This window comes from Dermacentor albipictus, chromosome 1 (assembly GCF_038994185.2).
Source record: "Dermacentor albipictus isolate Rhodes 1998 colony chromosome 1, USDA_Dalb.pri_finalv2, whole genome shotgun sequence".
NCBI lineage: Eukaryota > Metazoa > Arthropoda > Arachnida > Ixodida > Ixodidae > Dermacentor > Dermacentor albipictus.
The window spans coordinates 65,000,499-65,021,095 of record NC_091821.1 but is presented as its reverse complement, the minus strand read 5'-3'; the positions used below and the strand labels follow the sequence as shown (position 1 = coordinate 65,021,095).

General features: G+C 43.9%; 1 protein-coding gene across 5 annotated transcripts in view; it reads left to right on the top strand.

Annotated features, from left to right (window-relative positions):
- Positions 1-844: 844 nt before the first annotated feature.
- LOC135912483 (cytochrome P450 4c3-like) overlaps positions 845-20,597 on the top strand; it is a 135,293-nt gene continuing 115,540 nt past the window's right edge. For 2 of the 5 annotated variants that reach the window (XM_070521646.1, XM_065444923.1), the window contains exons 1-8: positions 1,867-2,377; positions 2,731-2,843; positions 2,925-3,010; positions 5,636-5,826; positions 10,671-10,740; positions 10,870-10,996; positions 13,970-14,176; positions 16,108-16,281. In XM_070521646.1, the coding sequence (XP_070377747.1) occupies positions 2,119-2,377; positions 2,731-2,843; positions 2,925-3,010; positions 5,636-5,826; positions 10,671-10,740; positions 10,870-10,996; positions 13,970-14,176; positions 16,108-16,281 (1,227 nt within the window). In that variant the 5' untranslated portion in view covers positions 1,867-2,118. Of the gene's footprint in view, positions 985-1,866; positions 2,378-2,455; positions 2,536-2,730; positions 2,844-2,924; positions 3,011-5,635; positions 5,827-10,670; positions 10,741-10,869; positions 10,997-13,969; positions 14,177-16,107; positions 16,282-20,597 lie in introns of those variants that run through there. The other 3 variants (XM_070521661.1, XM_065444921.2, XM_070521670.1) reach the window with 3 other exon arrangements.

Here is a 20,597-nt window from a genome sequence, read left to right as displayed (position 1 = left end):
ATATACCAGGTTTTTTTTTTTCTCTTTTGAGTTCGAACAGATTTCTCTTTCTTTTTTAAGTGTGCGCCTGACTGCTAGCGCAGTGGTTCTGCTTGAGTTTTATTACTCGGAATGGTGGGCCTTCATTTCCACGCTAAATCAAAATTGGTAATAAATAATCAATAATTATAAGAAAAAAAGAAGCACTATTAAATATAGTTTTACGAAATAACATTAAGGTACATGTTGCGATTTCCGAATTACAGCTGATGAGTTCGCCATACCTATTCACTTAGATGTATTTCCGAAAGCGGCACCCGTTTTTAGCTATCCAGTGCCAAAATGTGCGACCAAATGCTTCGATGTTCTAGTCAAGCTTGTCCGTCACTGCTTGAAAAGGCGTTTTGTTAAAGGGAGGAGTGGAACAGCAGTGCATTTTGCTACAAGTTTGAGGGTGCGCATCTCTGTACTTAGATTTAGGTGCACGTTAAAGAACCCCAGGTGGTCAAAATTTCCGGAGTCCTCCACTACGGCGTGCCTCATAATCAGAAAGTGGTTTTGGCACGCAAAACCCCATAATTTAATTTTTTAGGGTGTTCATCTCAAAATTGGTGAGCGTTTTAATATTCGTTACAAGTGGGCGTGCGTTGAGAACTGCTGCGCCGGCTTCATTTCCTCACTTGTGACGTTTACCCTGAAGTGTTAACTTTAAAATATATTGAATCCCCTTTAAACTATCAACCCACCTATTGGGAAGTTGGCGGCATGTGAGAGCCAAACTCCTTTTCAATTTGTGTGGTGTTCTGTGTGTCTCGGTTTGTGCACAGCAAGCATAGCGGTCTGTACGAACCTCTCCCACGCAGCACATCCTGCAAAGCCGGACGCTGGTTGGGGGCAGCATGCACCCTTAGAGAACGCTGGGCATCCGGTGGTGGGGATGGAGCCACGTACATCCCACCGCCGAGCCGTGCGTCCCACTGGGCCATGATGGCGGCCACGTCTGTGGTATATTAAATTGTATTAAATTTGTTAATGATCTAGGTATATATACAACAATTGCTCATAGAATTAATGTCTAATATCTGCATCCTTTGGTAATACAACCCAGACAGTAGAATTCTGTTTTTTGTTAGGCGATTTTCAATAAATTCGATCCCGATTTTAAGAAAACGTGCACGTGGTATTTCTGATATTACGCACATAACCTGAAAAAAATCTCCCTCCGATTTTTTTAGAAGCAGCTAACGTAACAGCTACACACGCTCGTATTTCCAAACGTGATGTCGTGGAATTTGACCCTCTAAACCTTCACACATGTTGTTCGTACATATGAGATAAAAAGGCAGTGCGAGAACTGGCGCCTTTTTCGGTATACTTAGCTTTGGGGAGGCGTTTCATATCATGTTGGAAGCAAACGCATATCGTTGTGATGAGATTGGCATGGTCAGGTTTAAAAAAAAAGTTGTCGAGGGATACTCTTCATGTTAAACCAATCGGCGGGCTCTCACAGGTTGTGTTTATTGTTTTCGACATTTTGCATTTTCTTGCTGATTTTTAGTCTTTTTCTTTATTTTTTGCTGAGCATTTGCGGTCTTCGCTTCCACCGCGACGGTTACCACTCGAATCAACCAATAATCACGAAGCGACAGCTTCACTTTAGGATGATTTCCACATTTAGACGCCCTTTTCATACTATGGCCTTAAAACATCCATGTCAGCTACGCTGCGTAACGAGTTCCTCGATGACAAATCATCAGTGATTCTGGCTGGGGCTGAATTCTCGCTGGCCCGTCCCCTACCCTATGAATTTGTGCTAACTCGAGGACCGCCTACTGTCGGTCGCGTGGCGCTTCGGGCTGCGTAGTTCGACCGACCGAATCAGGAGGGAGCGTCGAGCCCACGTGTCTGACACCCATCCTGCGCAATCTTTCCTCGCGCAGCGGCACAGTATCAGCTGAGGGCCTCCGCGAATGGCGCCGTGGCCCAAGCGTGCCTCCTGCCTCCAGCGGCGGCTGCCCCATTGACGGATGCATTATCGGGACTTTGCTTGAGCTCAGCAAAAATGACATTGTGAAGCAAGGGGTTGCTCCTTTCGCCGCCTCGCTGTTGGGTTCCAGCGGCGAGGCGGCAAGCAGCGCTATGGGTGCAGTCTTTTTTCACGGGCTTGGCGATGTTCTACCGGCCTTACTCGCATCATTCGTGCTGTATTGCGTGGCCGTCGTTGTCGGTGCGTTTGCCTGCTTGGCCGGCCTGTTGTACTACATTAAACACAAGCAGCGCGAGACGATGGTCTACATGGAGAAGTTTCCCGGGCTAACGGAGCCCATCCCCATGCTGACCGCATGGTGGATACATCGGACCCTTTCCAAAGAGGCGCATCGTTTGGACGTCGGAACGCGTAAGCTCTCACACTACTCGCACGTTTGCTCGAGCAGTAGGGGCACGTCCTGCTTCTGGCAATTTGCCTCGGTGTCCATCTATTATCGTTTCATCAGCTGGCGCAGTCCCCTATGCCATCTTACCCTGGTGGCAGTCGTGCGTCGTCTAGCTGAAACCGTAAGAGCCGTTAACCTTGGATCTTCTGTCTGCGCCGGCTGATTTGATCACACCGCATGGCTTCAGCGATACTCGCGTTCAGCCGTGTCGCGTTGCGTAAGCCAACGAGGCACCAATATTGACGCTCTACGTGTGCGCCTCTATGAGCTGTTTCTGTGAGTGCCTCTATGAGCTGTCTTTTGTTTCTGCTAACAGATTTGTTCCAGCTGTCCGTCGGATTTTCTCGAATGTACCAGAAACATGGCATGCTTCACTATTATGACGCCACTAAGCCCACTCTAGTAGTGTTCAAAGCTGATCCTATTGAGGTAATTATAAAGATGAGTATATCTTGTGACCGAAATCATTGTGAGTGGTGCAAGTCTGAAGGCTCTACTTTTTTTTTTCAGGAACTTTTGACAAGTAATACAATACTTAAGAAAGGTCATGAATACGACCTATTAAGGCCATGGCTTGGAACTGGTCTTCTTACAAGGTAAATGCTTCTTCTATCGTTTCGTACTCTTTGTTGTGTTTTATACTAACTTTTGCGGCTAAAAACGGAAAGAGAGAATGGGAGGAGAATAAAACGACGTTACAGCAGCACACTGCTAGTAAAAAGACGAATATTTTGTATGAGACTTTTTCTGTTTATTGCTATGTAAGGATATTTCATATAGGGAAATGAATATGCATGGGGGATACTTTTATATAGTCGCACCTTCCTACGTCTTTCATTATATGCATGTTCTGTGATTAACATTCCCGCAATGTCAAGCTTCGTTGCCAGTCTTATCAGGGAAGGTTAAATTAACGAATCAATATCAAATAAAAATAAGGTATTATCTCATCAGGGATCACCTATCTAACAAGTCCTTCGCTATTCACGCGCGCTGAAGTGGTCTCGTTTCTTTCCGATTCTTTTTTTCTTATGTTCATCGCACAGTGCGTGTACTCTGTGGAGTGCGGGTTTCTTGCACTGCATAGAATATCGATGAAATTTGCCGCAGTTTAACGGAGGGTGAATGCATCACAACAATACGTGCAAGCAGCTGCACTTGTTTAGAAACCTGGTTGCTAAACCTATGAAATGCGGCTTTTCACCTTTGCTTCAACAGTTTACAACCTTGGGAAGCGGTGAAAGAGCTGGAAAATTAAAAATAATTCATGCTAATAAATTACACGTACCCGCGCGCATAAAGCACACGCGCAAGTAGTACTTGCGAAACACCCAGTTAAAAGTAATTAAATACTGGTGCTTTCATGTGCAAAACCGTGACCTGATCATGAGTTACTCAATGGTAGGGAACTACGGATCATCCTGACCACCTGAGATTCTTTAACGTGCACCCAAATAAAAGTACGTGAGTGTTCTTCCATTTATTTCCCATCGAAATGCGGCCACCGCGGCAGAGCCCAAAGCCACCACCTCGAACCTATAGCAGCACAACGCCTCAATCACTGAGCCACCACGGCGAATATAGCACTCAGTTGAATGAGTGATTTATTTAGTTGATATTGTAAATGTTCGCAACTTTCCTCGCCTGACTGCGTAATCAACCGGTACACAGTGATAGCAAAGTGACACCACAAGCTAGGGTAAATAAGAAAAGCAAAAAAAAAGAAAATCAGAAAACTCATTGTGTTGCAGCATTCATCCCTGAGCTGAAACTTAGTTACTTTGCGTTTGAAATGTATTGTCGTCCCAGAACACATATCCAGCGCTTATTACCTTTCGATAAGGCAGCAAAGGGAGTCGTGTTAAAATAAAACGAGAGGTTTGCCGCTGTTGAGGGCGTTACGAGAAATGCCTTATCAGCCGCATATTATTGGAGGTTCGTCAACAGATTGAAGTTCCATGATGACTTTTGAAAATAAGAAAACTTATTTGCAAAGAAGATTTAACTTTTTTTATATGGCACGGCCTTTTAGAAACAGCTCATTTTTATTCAACCGCTCATAATAGCTTAAATGGGGTATGTAAGGCAGTAGAATGTTCTTTAAATAGTTAAAAACAAAGGACTTTCTGCCTCCGCTACGCGATCGCAGTGCTCTGAAACCCTAAACGTGCCGCGCATGAACGAACGTCGTCTTTAGCCTAGTTTATATATATATATATATATATATATATATATATATATATATATATATATATATATATATATATATATATATCACGTGTGGGTTATACCTGGCTAGCTTTCATTGGTTTTTTTTACTGCATAATGTCACTGCATGTGCGCGCAAGTTTCTATTCACGGTAGTTTTCATGGACTTTGACATGAGTCAATGCACGTGTTGGTGTTCATGACGCCACTGAAATAGGAGGCGTCTGCGAAGTAGAGGAATTACTGGAGTTGTATGGGCTCGCGTACTAATGCTGTCTTCCCCGTAAGAGCCGACGACCCCGTACCCACCATAACCCACCATATGACAAGTGGTTTCCACAGTTCTCTTAAAAACTCGTTACTCTGCGCCGTCTATCTACACCCCCTGTAAGGCGTGTGTGCTCCCCGCACGCACACCGCATGTGTGCGTGCGCGGGGCGGGCATTGGCGTCCTTATCGCATTCGTCAAGCTGGCTCCCTCCTTAGCGCTCATATCTTGTCCCGCCTCGTGCAGTGCTTCTTGCAACGCTATGAAAACATTCACATTCCTGTTTGGTTCCATGTCACAGTAATATATATCCAAGTATCACCACATGAATTATATTTGTGCCTTGACTACATCCGCATCACTGCTCTTGTTATTCCTTTAAGAAATGCAAGCACGGATGACAAAACGAGACTCGCAGCAGAAATAGCTCACATATTCGTCTTAAGAAGGCAAAAAACACTGTAGATTAGCACGCTTATGTCGAAGCAAAAGTGAACAAGCAGCACTTCATATGAACAAAGCAACATAACGGAACTGAACCTGCGTTCTCCTATAACACTGTCGTTTCAGAACCGTGAACCAAATTATTCATTTCGAATCGTAGGGTGTCGTGCTGTTCCACCAGGAGTACTGTAGTTGTAAAGGGTACCGTTGTTACTTCAGGCGAATGACAACGCTCCGCTGAAGAAAGCCGGTATTTTCGTGGTCACCAGATATTTGTAAAGGAAGCTTTATTTTTTTACAGTTCAGGATCAAAGTGGCGCTCTCGGCGGAAACTCCTGACGCCTGCGTTCCATTTTCGAATCCTGGAGGACTTTATGCCTGCCGTCAATGAACAGTCCAAAGTTTTGGTACACAAACTTGGCCAGCTTGGAAAAGATCGTTCCTGCGACATCGTTCCACTAGTAACCCTTTGTGCTTTAGACATTATATGCGGTGAGTTCTTATAATTATTGTGCGCTCCATGTTAGTGCCTACGTTCCGTACGAGTGCCAAAACTTGACCTAACCATATGACATTTCACGAAAATAGAGAGCGAGATTTCTTCCTTGAAAGCTTGGTAGCAATAGAGTTTGCGCCTGTTCAACTTCTATAGTACATGTATTTCGGTGGCGCTTGATATAAAGGCTGGCGTTACAACAATTTTGCTATATGATTGGCTACTATGAGGTGGCGCAAGTTCATAGTCCTTTCACTTGTTACGCGATACAAAGAGAGCGGCAGCCATTATTTCTTGTAGCTTTTGAGTAAAACACAGTTAGAAAGAGAGTGGTTCCACATTTTTGCTGTCGCGCTGTAACATAATATACAGGGCGTTTCAGCCAATTCTAGCAAATGTACTTCCTTATGTGTGTTGGCCTGTTGTGGCGGAACGCCATTAAAGCATGCTGGCCACTCAGTAGAGCAAGTCACACAATTTTTTATATTCTTTCAATAAACAAAAATATTCAAGGTTAATTAATCAGCTTCGCAAGTCGTAAATGCAAGGAAATACATCCAACGAGAAAGCTATTGAGTAGTCCATGGAGACGCGCGGTTTAGCGCTTTCTAACTTCGTACCTAAATGCGGAATATTTTTTTTTTCTTGTGCGACTCACGAAAGATGACAAATAAACGAAAAAATAGTTAAAAACAAAGGACTTTCTGCCTCCGCTACGCGATCGCAGTGCTCTGAAACCCTAAACGTGCCGCGCATGAACGAACGTCGTCTTTAGCCTAGTTTATATATATATATATATATATATATATATATATATATATATATATATATATACACAGTGAAGTAGACGCGCGTATGAAGCGGTTTATTGACGTTTCGGCCGGGGTCCGGCCTTCATCAGGAATGATTCCTGATGAAGGCCGGACCCCGGCCGAAACGTCAATAAACCGCTTCATACGCGCGTCTACTTCACTGTGAATATTTACCCGGACCCAGAACTGCTTTTTTTCTGGTATATATATATATATATATATATATATATATATATATATATATATATATATATATCACGTGTGGGTTATACCTGGCTAGCTTTCATTGGTTTTTTTTACTGCATAATGTCACTGCATGTGCGCGCAAGTTTCTATTCACGGTAGTTTTCATGGACTTTGACATGAGTCAATGCACGTGTTGGTGTTCATGACGCCACTGAAAGTACGCGTGCTTGTGGTCATAGACTATGTTATTATATATATATATATATATATATATATATATATATATATATATATATATATATATATATATATATATATATATATATATATATATATATATATATATATATATATATATATATATATATATATATATATATATATATACAATACCACCATGTGTACGCGCAGTTTGTAAAGTCCTGTCATTTCTCGCACGAGCTTCTATTCTTTAACCTATGTATATGATAAACAGCGATCGTCCATCGGAAGAGGGCCCTTATCCTTTTTGTATGGACCATAACAACTCTTAAGGCATTTTGTATGCAAGCGCTGAAATAAAGCACGCGCGACGTGTATACGTTCTGTTTCATCTTCCCTGGCTATAGTGCTTTGCAAGGCATCTGCGGATGTCATGCGTTACGAAATTCGTCCTTCGACTGAAGGAACTGTAGCCTCGAGACAGAAAAGCGATCACAGATTGGCTGGGCGCCCGTTCTGTATCGTACGCGAGCGATGTTCTATCAGATAAGGTAGGAATGACCTCTAAAGTTATAATATGCTCCGTCTCTGCCGCCTGCGTCGCGCCGTAACGCTAAGAAAACAACAAACGTCTCCTTGCACACAGGCTTGTCACTTGTCGTCATCTGACCTTTCGTAACATAATATATCTCTTTTTTTTGCTTTTCACACTCCTCACCTTGCGTAGTGCAACGTTACAAAGCCTTGCAGTGGGCTTTATATCGCGGTGCACTTTCAAGGTGTAATGCGGAGCAAGGCTCTACCTTGAAACACCTATTCTAATCGCATGCTATGGTGATTACGATCACTTCCTGCTTTTTTAGCTTAAAATCAACCGGCTTTGAATGGCCCGTCTGCAATTACCAAATTTTCATCCCTTAGTACCATTGCAGCTTCAGAGTAAAAATATCTAGGATGAATTGCTCAGCGTAGAGATTGCGAGAACACCTAACAACTAGGATTACCGATTGCAAGAACCTGCTTTTGTATCTAGCGACACGATCGTAGGACGAATCACTTGCCGTATTCACTGCAATATTCTGCAGCATTCCTGGCAGCGTTCTGATGCTTTCCTTTCGGCCTTCTGTTTCTTTTTCCTTCGTCGTACCGGAGGCCACATTTAGTTAATGACAGGCTTCAAGCCATGTGATCCGATGTGGCGCGCACCTTGACAATGGCGTGACCCACAAACAAGGACTTGTTCATTGTGGTGATTGGTCGCAGTGATTCTTGCTGCCTTTTGAGAGATGGCTTGCAAAGTGCAAAGAACATCAGATCCACACGAAGTCGCCACAGTCGTCACGAGTCGTCCGCCATGCCGATGTGAATACTGGATTCGCAGTTACGGTACATTTGCCCGGGTGGACAGGGGGTTGATGATGGCCACATTCTCTCATGGGTGGCTGTCGAGAGCAGTGGGGGAGTTGCGGGTCCGGTGCGTCTCGTGTGCAGTAGGCCACTGCTGATTAAGGTCTGCGCTCCTAGCTGTCATCGAACAAACCGCACTGAAAATCCAGGAGGCTCCAGCTGGAGTGTTACGAATGGAATGTGAGCACTAATCTATTCCATATGCGCCGGCTACGGGGGTGCTCCGGGGATCGAACCCCCTTTGAAGTTTCCCGGGTGGAAGGGGGGGGGGGGGTAGTGTCATTACCAGAGTTCTGTTACCCACATCATTGGAGGTTTCTTTTCAGTTGCCTCTAGCTTTTCACTCAAAATTCTATTGTGGCTAAAAAAAACTTGCTGCATCATTTTTGGCGCAGACGTGCACGGCTTTTAATTCATACTTTTGCTTTATTTCTGCAAATCCTGACAATAGGCGGACAAGCGCATTAGAAGCACCAGCGGCAGGCTACCTCATCCGTATTTTTTTCACTTGAGCAGATTTTTTTTTCTAATTTCCACTGTGAACGCTATGCACAGACACAATATATTGAAATATATAGACAGACCCAATTTTATTATACTTTTTAAAGAGAAGGAGGTAGCTTACAAACAGTTATTTGCAATGGTATGGATAGACTATGCCTAGCGAATGAATAAGTCGATGTGTGTTCACCGCGCTTCAAATTGCTTTGCCTGCTTTTTGCATTCTGAAAATAAATCTGCAGACTTCAGTGACCCCTTCGGCAGAGTCCTTTACCAACGGCGTGTGAAATGCCCGTGAATGATATGTGTCTCAGTTTTGTTTCTATTTCCAGTAGTCAATGCCAACGACTCATAAAAATACCTCTTCTAATAATTAACATTTATTAGAGATGGAAACATCGTCAATTGCATGCAGAGGTCATAAATATATATAATTTACTCAGTAACCGAAATGAGGCCAAGATGTATTCACTCGAAATCAGAATCAATAGCAGTCATGCGCAGCAGCGCTTCTACTCACATTCACAATGAAAAAAAAAAAAAGAGGCAGCAGTTTCATCGGAAAGGTGAAGCCGTGTTAGTGATAGCAAAGTTACAAGAAGAAAGATTCCTACCGTATAAATCCGTGTAAGGGACGCATCCGAGGGAGGGCCACACCCCCAAATTGCCAGCCAATATTAGAACAAAAAAAATCCAACCGAGAAGCAATCGTGTTCGGCGCGAGGAAAAGATTTTTTGGTGGTACCTTCGTGTGCTTAAACGTTCTCAACTGCGTTACAGGACTTTTCTTATTGGTGTGCATTTGTGCGACTTAATAGGCACAAAACAGATATATCTCCTTAATGCGTTTAACTGAAGCCGCTTGTCACGGGGCTCAGCCGAGAGAAGCCACACACTCCTGGTGGTGCGAGGGGACTCATGCTGGGAAATTGAACTTTCTCCCACTATGAGGTCTTGTAAATACTCATAAAAAGCCGTCACTTCACTTGACTGAACAATGCTTCGAGGTTACACGAAGTTTCTTCAAGTGCAACTGTTAATAAAAATAATATACAGGGTGTCCCAACTATCATGCACCAAGATTTAAAAATGACACGTAGCTAGACAGAACTAAGGCAATGTTGTTTGCTGTCGCTTGGAGATACTCTGATTATTGTTTTTGCATTCCGCCTAATTACATGAGTTGTCGTAATTAATTGATCAACTTCTCAAATATTATAACTAGATTAAAAGTGCCAATGAGAAAATTGTAGAGCAACATTAAAAACTCCAGATACAGCTTTCTGTTGCTCAATACGGGCTACATAACGGTTTTTTTTCCGAGCGTGAAAGAAGCCAACAATTACACGCCAAATTGCGCGCGACTGGCCGCTCGATGCACTATGCTCCCACGCATGAAATGAGTCAGGGGTAATGAAGCACTGTGTTTGAGAAAGTAAACGGGACATTTGACCAGTGCTTAACCTAAGTGTGACTAATTGAATGACACAATTAGGATTTGCTGATTTACACATTACTTACCTTATTATCTGACGCTGAGAGGTGCTAGATTAAGTGCACGATAATGCCACAGTGTTGTTGTCGTGCGTCCTATTGACAGCGAAGGTTTTCTTGGTGCAGAGCTGATGCGTGTGATTACATCTATACACGCCGCATGCTCTCACATTTCACAGTATTCTTGACGTCAGGCATTTTTTTCATATAGCTATGAAAATCAAAACTTTCATTTTCAGATACTATAATGGGCTACACCATCAATGCTCAAAGTAACCAGCATTCAGATTATGTTCAAGCCATCCAAGTGTAAGTGTTTTGAATCGCTAATCAAACTTTGTGCCGTGTACATTTTAGGTAGGCTGTCATGCTGAACTTCCGCTGAAAAAAATACTCATGTGGACTTTACAAAGCTCAGTATTTCTCTCACCTGCACAGGCTTGGTCACAGCTTCACACGGCGCATAGAGTCACCGTTATACTGGATAGACGCGATATTCCGTTTTTCGAAGCCTGGTAAGCTGTTCCATCAGAAAATTGGAGAACTTCATCAATTTACTCTGAAGGTAACATTCCGCGTGATATTGTCGCTCTTGTTAATGCGTTTTAAATGTGTGTCGACGTAACATCGTTTCCATTAAGACTTTTGTCCTGCTAACACCTTCGCTGCTCATCGAATGAAACGCCATATCCGTAGAGCGAGGCGTTGAGTACATTTCGTGTCGCATCATTGATTCAAGCCAAATATCTCACTCTTGGTGAAATGAACGCGATAATTTCGAGAGCAAATTTGCGATTCGCATTCGTTTTACTGCAACTGCAAATACACTCGTCTCACGAAGGCGCAATGTTTGACCAAGGTGAGCCACTCGCACCATCGCGGTTCATTCGCTGACGGCGGTAGGTGCACTGCAGATCGCCCTGTGCAAGAGCGCCCACGCCTTCCGTTCAGAACTTTAGCTCCTTTTTCCCACCTCTAGCAAGGCTGGCTGCTTGTTGTGGCTGCGCTTCGTTTTCATCGAGCGTCTGTGTACGGTACCCTTACATGACTTGTGTTGCTTGTGCTACTCCATTATTTTCTCCTTCCTTCCTATTTCCAATCTTATATGTTCCCCTTCCCTTCGCCTTGAAGAGTAGCGTCCCTTTCGGTAGCAGCTTTTTCCCTTATTTTTTCCCTCGTTGTATATTTGTGTATACGTGTTCAAATTAATAATAATAATAATAATAATAATAATAATAATAATAATAATAATGGGTTCAACGCGCATTCATATCCTCTTCAGGTGCCGTGTGCACAGTTGTGCACGCCAATTGATAGTTCTTCAAAAACGAAATAACTGCTTAATATATCTTTATTTAAAAGTGGTGCAACTTAAAACAATAACTGTAAAGTGTTTTAGTAAAACTGGTGAGGTATATGGCGAAGCGTCTGCTCACAGAGTTAGTATGTATCTATGCAACTGGTTCTCACTTCTTTCATTGTTTTTCGCAGTGCTTTAATTCAGACATATTCTCGAAAAAGCTACGTAGGCAATTTACAAGTATCCTAGGAATGAAAAGTTGACGCTCTCATATCTGAAAGTGCTCTAAAAGATCCTCGCATGGTGTCCACATTCTATAAACTCGATAAAACTCACTGATGAATTGAAGATGTTCAATCCTTTGACAGCTGTGCGCTTTGATTATTCTGAATGTGTAAGAAATGGGGTGACAATAATTTTCAATGGGCCGAATTAATTGTCACCTAGAGGGGTTATTACTACATCGTTCCCACGCGCACTATATTTCCGTCAACTTCCATGTCAATACACACTGTAAATGTTAATTCACTATCTTTCATACACCTTTGCATGCGGTTGCAGTTCAGCTATGCTGGAGCTCGCGATCTCGCTGATTAAATATAAGCAACTTTCTTCTGAACTAATGCGACGCTTTTTAGTGATTACTTGCTGACCTATCTGAGAAAAAAATTGAAAGAAAAAATAATGCTTGATATGCGTTCGTGCCAGGAATAGCGCTGCTCAAGAAGCAACGCAAGGCAACGCAAGAAACATCATAGGTGTCTCGTAGCCACATTTTTTTTTATTGAGTGGCTTCTCCCGTTGCGCATCTATGCACGCCATCGCTTGCTAAGGCGTAAACTGCAACTGCATCTTCCATGTATTTCACTAAGACTAAGCACTAAAAAATATAAAAGAAAGTCTTAGTCCACAATGTATCCACAAAGCACATTAGGGCACTTCATTGCAGGCGACGGCTCCAGTTCCTTCATCTCTTCCGCTGATGTCTGTGCCTTTTGACAATGTCTAACGTGGCGCCGTTCTTCCGTGGTAACATTGCTGATGATAGTTGGTGGCGTTGAATATCCAAGAAGTGGCCAAGTGTCATACGCAAAATAATTAAACATCCGCGCCGCGAAATTCAGGCCAGTAGCATGTATTTCATATATGGGAAGCCTTCGGTAAAGAGAATGTGACAGTTGAGGGGATTTTATTACTTCTAAAGAACATTTCAACTTGTTTAGAAAGGTGATCTTTGCACCCGTGCGGCACAAGTATACCATATGTAATCAGCCATACATAAAGCAATAAAGTCATGACGATAGGAGAATTTGGCCTACTTACATGAACGAAAATCAGACATGGGAGTGCTTTATGGTTTATTCATGGGTCTTACATTTTCTACTACACATTCGTTGCATACACACAAGCTCATAAACAGCACACACACCATAGGTTCATGCGCACAGGCTGAACACGTACTGTCTGCGGCTACAAACGTGCTGCAGCTATGGAGCTAACTACTATTCCCAAAGAAATATTTATTTCTGGTAGGTGTAACGCGTCATCGTAGTTAAAATTCAGTGCGAAAGCACGAAGTGTATCGAGCAGAAAGTAATACAGAAGAGCACACACAAATGCTGACTAGTTTACTGCTAGCTACGATGTTTTATAGCAATACAAAGCGTTTCAATAAGTTGGGTAATGGAGTCGAATCAGAACGGCAAGTTGGGCCAGTTGGTTGGGATTAATGGTAGGGGTTGTAACAGCGCACCCAAGACAAGGACAACAGAAGGAATAAAACGACGACACAGCACTGTGTCGTCGTTTTATTCTTTCTATTGTCCTTGTCTTGGGTGCGCTGTTACAACCCTTACCATGAATGCAGTCGACGTTGACATGGAATTGGGAGCTGTGATGAGATTAGGAACTTTGCTGAAATATGATGCAATCGGCTGGTTCAAAACTGTGGTAATTGATGGTGGAATGGCCTTCGTCCCTTGGTTCCTTCGTCGTGCAGTCGACAGAATGTATAGAAAGCTGCTGCTCATGACAACTTCAAGGAGTTCCTTGAAGATCATGATTAAAAAGCAGCATGAAGGCATGCATGTGAAGGTGCATTTTCGCCGTACACATAGACCGACTTGTCCTTATTACTATTCTTGTTAAGTAGTCCTCTGTTTCTTTTGCCTGTCATCCGAATGGTTTTAGCTATGCAACGAGTTTCTTGTACCACATCCATCCGGTGTAATGTTACAGGTTATCCGTGAGCGAAAGGAAGAGCTTCTGTCGTGTCCTGAACTACAAGAATCTCTCGAGGAAACATCGCTGGAAAGTGACACCTACGGCGTAAAAGGAAAAATCAGGAAACCATTCCTCGATATCCTCCTCCGAGAACACATCAAGGACCCAGAAAACTTCACCGAAGAAGATGTTCGAGAAGAAGTGGACACTTTTATGTTTGAGGTACAGTACATATCCTCAGACATTGTAATTAGCAAGGCTACAGCGGTGTCGAATCAGTAGCGTCATGAGCTCGCTGCCATCTTCAGTGCCATTCAGAAAGGTCTGCAAAATTTTAGCCATATTACTGAACGCAGCACTGTACAGCGGATATAGTTCACTAGCAGCACGTGAATGCATGGCTGGTACTACCATTCGCGCCTTCTGCTGATATACACCGGTCGATGGCGTGATCATGCGCTTGAAAAAAATATGAAAACACATGTTTATTGAAGAGAAGGGTGGCGCGTGGCCAGTTTAAGGCTGGTTCTTTTTCTTTTTATGGAGGGTTGGGAGGATGGGGGGGGGGGGGATAATTTGATTATACTTTCTTCCCTGGTATAAAGGCATGGAGCACAGAGCGCTTTCATAACGGGAGTGCACGTACAGGAATCCAGTATTGCGTGCTGTCGCTTGTACCTGTCTCTGAAGGGGTTTAGAACTGTGATCATACTAGCGCATGCCAAAACTACGATTTTGCGTAAGACATGGACGGAGGCTTGTTTATCATTACTTTTTTGTAGCCTGCACACCAGGCGTGAAGTTACGCCTCCAAAATGAAACAAACAAACAAACAAACAAACAAACAAACTATATAAATGAGAAAAGCGGGCTCCGTTCATAACGTGAACGATATAAGTCATGGTTTTCACGCGTGCTGTGCGCAGCAGGCCTAGTGCCGAGAACTCTGCGCCCTCGCCTATAGCAACACTGGTTATCAGCAGACGGCGCAGACGGCACTGTCGGTCTGGCGCTCTCGTGTTCTACTCTAACGGTTCTCACCTCTGGACGTTAGAAGCAAACTATGATCAGTGCAGTAAGCGTTACATAATTTTTGACATCTTAGAGTGGCTTTTTTTTAATCCGTAAGCCTTTAGTGGCTCATGAATGTCTGGGTGCAGTCCGTGGTGGACGCAGGAAAGCGGTGATCACCGGCGAGGGAACCAAGGAGAGGAGGCGCCATGCCAGTAGCGCTGTGCGAGCGGGCGCGTGGAAGAGCGCGGACATGCGCGTGGGGGTGCGCGCACATCGGCGACAAACATTGCAGCCATAGGGATGTGATTGCATCCCATGCTCGCGGCCACGGCGGCGTGCGTTTCAGACGTTCAGACGCTTCAAACAGTTCAGACAACAGCAACAGAGGCAGTCATAGGCTTTCGCCTATCGCAGTTTAGCTCAGCAATGTGCCCATAGATTTTCTGTCTTTAATACCAAAGGTCAACTGTTGAGTTCTAATTTTGTTTGGTTGCAGAACCATTCTGCAATCATATGCTCGGCTTGAGAATCCGTGCGGCAGCATCAGTAAGGGTTATCATTGACCGTGATAAGACAACTAGCGAAGGTAAGAAAGGAGGACCGCGTGCAAATCATAGCCGCCCCTCACACCCAGAAGCCCGGAACTCTCATGTTTGTGCTTCTGCACAAACATGAGAGTCTAAATCAAAATTATGTTTCATATACTTGCTAGACTTCAACTTTTTCAAATCAAACGAAATTAATTCAAATCGGTCCAATGTTGGTCTCATGAGAGCATTTCTGCGCTTTAACATGTCGTTGAATTGAGGGATAGGAGTTAGCCCCCAGCTATATCTTCCTCTTGACGAAGCTGAGTGGAAAGTTGAAATGCTCTACAATGATGGAGAAAAAAAGACGCCTAAAGGTGACTAGCTCAGGATGTAACAAAACAACTTCACCTCTGCATTGTGGCTTGTGCCATTCACTGACTGTTTCTGGGATCGCCAAGACAAATTAATGTCACCGCTACATGTTCTGAGGACATGGCAGAGCAGTTCTCTAATTAAAGAAAGCCTTTGATAAAGCCTGTATTATTTGCTACAGCAATGTCTTATCTTTTGCTTGTGTTATGTAAAATGTTGTATGCAACGAATTTAAAGGGTCACGACACAACAGCCATGGGAATGAGCTGGGCTCTCTATCTCTTTGGTCTGTACTCGGAGCACCAGGAACTCATGCACCAAGAGCTGGACACCATATTTGGCGACAACCAGACCCGGCCTATAACTTCGGAAGACTTGAAGCAAATGAAGTACATGGAATGCTGCCTAAAGGTGAGAAGCGTTGTGAAAATATCATGCATTCAATTATCAGTGCATGCTCTACATGGCTTGCGTATGATTGATTGTGCATGACAAGCAGCCATTCTGCAGCCCAGAATACAGCGGTCCGGACTCAGTGCCGTGGTCCGGGGAAGACATTGTATGCTGTACGTATGCGTGCACTGCCTGTTTCCGTGAATCATTTGAGAAGTGAAGGCTCACACTTAGATTAATTGATCTTGATTGCAAGCCTTCAGGGTTTCCACAAGATTAAACTAAATGACAAGAAGAGATGCATTCCACGCAGGGTTGTGCAGGCAAGGGACGATGCAGCCTTTAAATGAAAAGCACCGGAGGGATGCCGAAAGTGCAGCATCCTGGGAGGCTTGAATTATCGCTTGTACTGCCTCATTAAGGGGTTTAGCTCCCGAATCTGTTTACATTCATTCCACGAAAGTGAAAGCACTGAAGGTAGGATTTCACAGTAAGACTGGAGTTATTGGCTGTTATGTAAACTCGTCGATGGAAGAGGAAGGACTTGGTGTTTGGACTTAATGTTAACAAGAGAGGTGAAGAGCTCTGGTGGCAGAACATGATCCACTTCTGTAATTCTGCGTTGGGTTAAGGGAACGAGAAAAAAATGTGCGCGCGCGCGCGCGAGAGAGAGAGAGAGAGAGAGAGAGAAGTACGTAAAGATTGGGAGGTTAACTAGACACACGTCCGGTTTGCTACCTTGCACTGGGAGAAGGGGGTATAGGGATGAAAAGAGAAAGAGAGGAGAGAGAGATAGAGCACAGTTTCGCGCACATTTGAAGGTACGCACCGAGTCAATGAACAAGAAAAGAGAGATCTGGACATCCTATCCCTTAAAAAGAACTGATATTGTGGGCTTCAAGGGCAACAGGCTTGTTTTGTTTTTTCCACCCACCTCTTCGAGTAATCGAGCTCAAAAACTATAATTGCGCTATCTGCCACAGGGTATTTGCAAAATATTGTATGGTCTATAAAATAAAAAAAGAACACTCTGTAACTAAGAGGGCAGTGGAACCTTGTCACTTATGTTGCAAGGTTCTTGGTGGCGTTACTGATTAATAGTCGCTTTAGAAACACTTTCTGTTTTTAAAGGACAAATGCTCTAAAAAATTGTTGTTTTTCAGCTCACGGGTGCAGTTCTCGGTATTAAAACATTTGCTAACTCAAAATACAGGCATCGCTGCTAAGTAAAGGTCCGTTCACTGCTGTGCAGTGCACATGAGCTTGTTCCGCTTCGGCACTGGCATCGAGGCCCTTCACCTCGTATGTACAGCGATGAGAAGGTTCGGGCGAACACGAGCGCGTGCGGCCAGGCGGCCAGGCTGCATGAAGTGACATTGTAGCCAGCGTGGCCGCGCATCGAATCAAGCCTGCGCATGCACATTGACGGTTGACAACGTGGCCTCGGATCGTCTGTTGCATTTAGTGTTCGGCAAGCCCTTGTTGCACTCAAAAGAATGCCGCTTTAGTAGCGCATCACTGTCACGGAGAATTCAGCCTTGCGCTTGCTTGCAGCATATAAAAGGCTTTGAGTCTCAGGTACATGAACGAACTAAAAAAACTGCTGTTATCCCGTACATCCATGGAATATCCCACAAACTTAAGAAAATAGGACAAAGAGCAGGTATCGACGTTGTTTTCTCCGCTCCAAAAAAACTTGCCCAGCTTTGTGTCAGAACCAATCCTGCTGCTAAGAAACGTAGTATTTGCAGCATTAATCATAGGAAGAAGTTTACAGCTTGTTCGAAAGGTGTAGTGTATAAGATACCCCTGAAATGTGGTAGGTCTTATATAGGACAGACTGGTAGATGTTTTAACGTTAGGTTACAAGAACACAGCAATAAAGTGCGCAAAGGGCGGGAAGGCTTTCTAGGGGTACACTGCGCACAATGCGGCTGCGTCCCAATTTTGGAGGAGATGACTATCTTAGCTAGGCATTCCAATGAACGTACCAGAATTATCATTGAAGCAGCAGCGATTGCCGATGGCGACTCGATTGTAAGCCATCAATCGCACTAACAGACAAAGAACTGGTTTTCCTGAGGTCGCACATGCGCTCTCGTACCTCTCGTAGGTAACAAATTCTGAATGCATTCTCATGTCGGGTTGCTGCTTGTAGAAGGTGCTTTTGTCTTGGTGTTTAGGGTATATACGTTTGTTTCTGAAAATAAAAATCAGTTGGAAGTCAGCGCTTGTCTACGTCGTCCTTTTTTGTCTTCCGTCTATGTATGCGCTGTTAGTGACGATTGATACTATAAAAGGCCGGCGGTTTCACCAGATTGGGCTTTAATGAACTAGATAGACGTAAAGTTTTTCATCACAGAAAAGCAATTTGTTCCCTCTGGTTACCTCCAGCTGTTCAAGGAAGGAACCAAATTTCTTTACTTTTCGTCACATTTACTGTACGAACAGTGTACCGATGTGCAAGTCATTCGACCCACCTTTTTCGCCACAGGCCAGCTCCCCGAGTGGGATGATCAACTCTGATTTTTTTATACTCCCGTCTTGTCAGATTGTGTATTCTTTTACTTGATTCCCGTATTGTTAAGCTCGTTTTTTTTTCGCTATATATTTTTGCTCTTTTGCTATGTACATCCCACTCCTGCCTAAGGCCTTCTGTGAAAGCTGGAAGTAATTCAGAAAAATAAACAAATGCATTTCCCTCAAGGGAGAACAATTTGCTTGAAGGCAGTGCGGTTCATGTGCCTCCGAGGGAAATAGCCAGCTGTTTGCATGCGGGGCGCAAACACAAGGCTGGTTTCATCGCTACGAGTCTGCTCGTGCAAGTGCAACGTTACTGCGAGTGCAGTTGGATTCAGCGCATGCAGCTTTGGTGCAACCGAGCAACGCAGCAGACGACACGAAGCTAATCTGGTGATCTGCATAGCGCAGCATCGCGCTCGAGTGTTCTGTGCTTATCTATGTACTACGCAAGCAACGCTTGGAAGCGGATGCTTGGTTGAAATAGCGATCTCGTCTAAACAGGATGGCGTAGGAGTGCGCACGTAGCAGATCGTAGTAGTGACGCTTGATAAGCGCGTTTCTTTTACCGGTCCTCATATCGGCCTGAGTTCGCTGTCTGGGTGCACTGTAGCGCCGCGTGCCACAAAATTTCGCGTCCTTATTCACTTTGAAGAAAGAAAAACAGCACACGCATACACAAAGAGAGAAAATGGTGGTTATTGAGGCAAAGGTGACACCAAAGCGCCAGACTTGTACGTACCGAACTACATGTAAGTCTAATCAATTAGATTTAAGGGTAGTTTTGTAATTAACTATTACATTGCGAGGTTTTACGCGCCAAAACGACGATATAATTATGATGCACGCTGTAGGGGGGGGGGGGGACACCGGAATTATTTTGACCACCTGTGGTTCTTTAACGCGCACCCGATTCATGATACATGTGTTTTCTTGCATTTCGCCCTATGGAAATGCAGCCGCCGTGTTCGTGTTTTGATCGCGTGCCCTCCGCCTTAGCAGCACAGCATACGTTTTCAAATCAAGTGATTACTCTTGTCATTGGTCACGTTTTTCCTGAACCCGCCGTGGTTGCTCAGTGGCTATGGAGTTAGGCTGCTGAGCACGAGGTCATGGGATCGAATCCCGGCCACGGCGGCCGCATTTCGATGGGGGCGAAATGCGAAAACACCCGTGTACTTAGATTTAGGTGCACGTTAAAGAACCCCAGGTGGTCGAAATTTCCGGAGTCCCCCACTATGGCGTGCCTCATAATCAGAAAGTGGTTTTGGCATGTAAAACCCCATAATTAAAAAAAAACATATGTCTAGCTACGCCAAAATACGCATTGCGCTTGTGCCCAACTATTCGCTACCAGGAGCAGTAGCTTGACCTAAGAGAATTTAGTTCTTCGTTAGGTACCATGAGAAGTGGAAATCATTAGCAGAAATAAAATTAAGTAAGCGCGTGAATTATTTGAAGCAGGAAATATTCACAGACCACGCCCACAGTGCATCAGTTCAACCTCTTGACTGTCTAATAAAGGAATAAAATTATTTAGGTGAAGCTTCAGATGCTAAAATAAAAAAGAAAGCCAGCACTATCTTTAAACTCGTGCTTTACATCACGTTTACGTGACGTAAAAACCTTTGCGTCACGTAAAATCCTTTGCGACGAAACCTTTACGTCACGTTTGAAATCACTGCCTGGACCTTTCCTTACCATGCTGGCCTAGCGGATCACATATGACAGGACTTAAGCGTCAGTTATACCACTAGATAAAGGTTGTGCGCAACTGAACATTTAAAATGAACTTTGATTACACTGAGTAGATT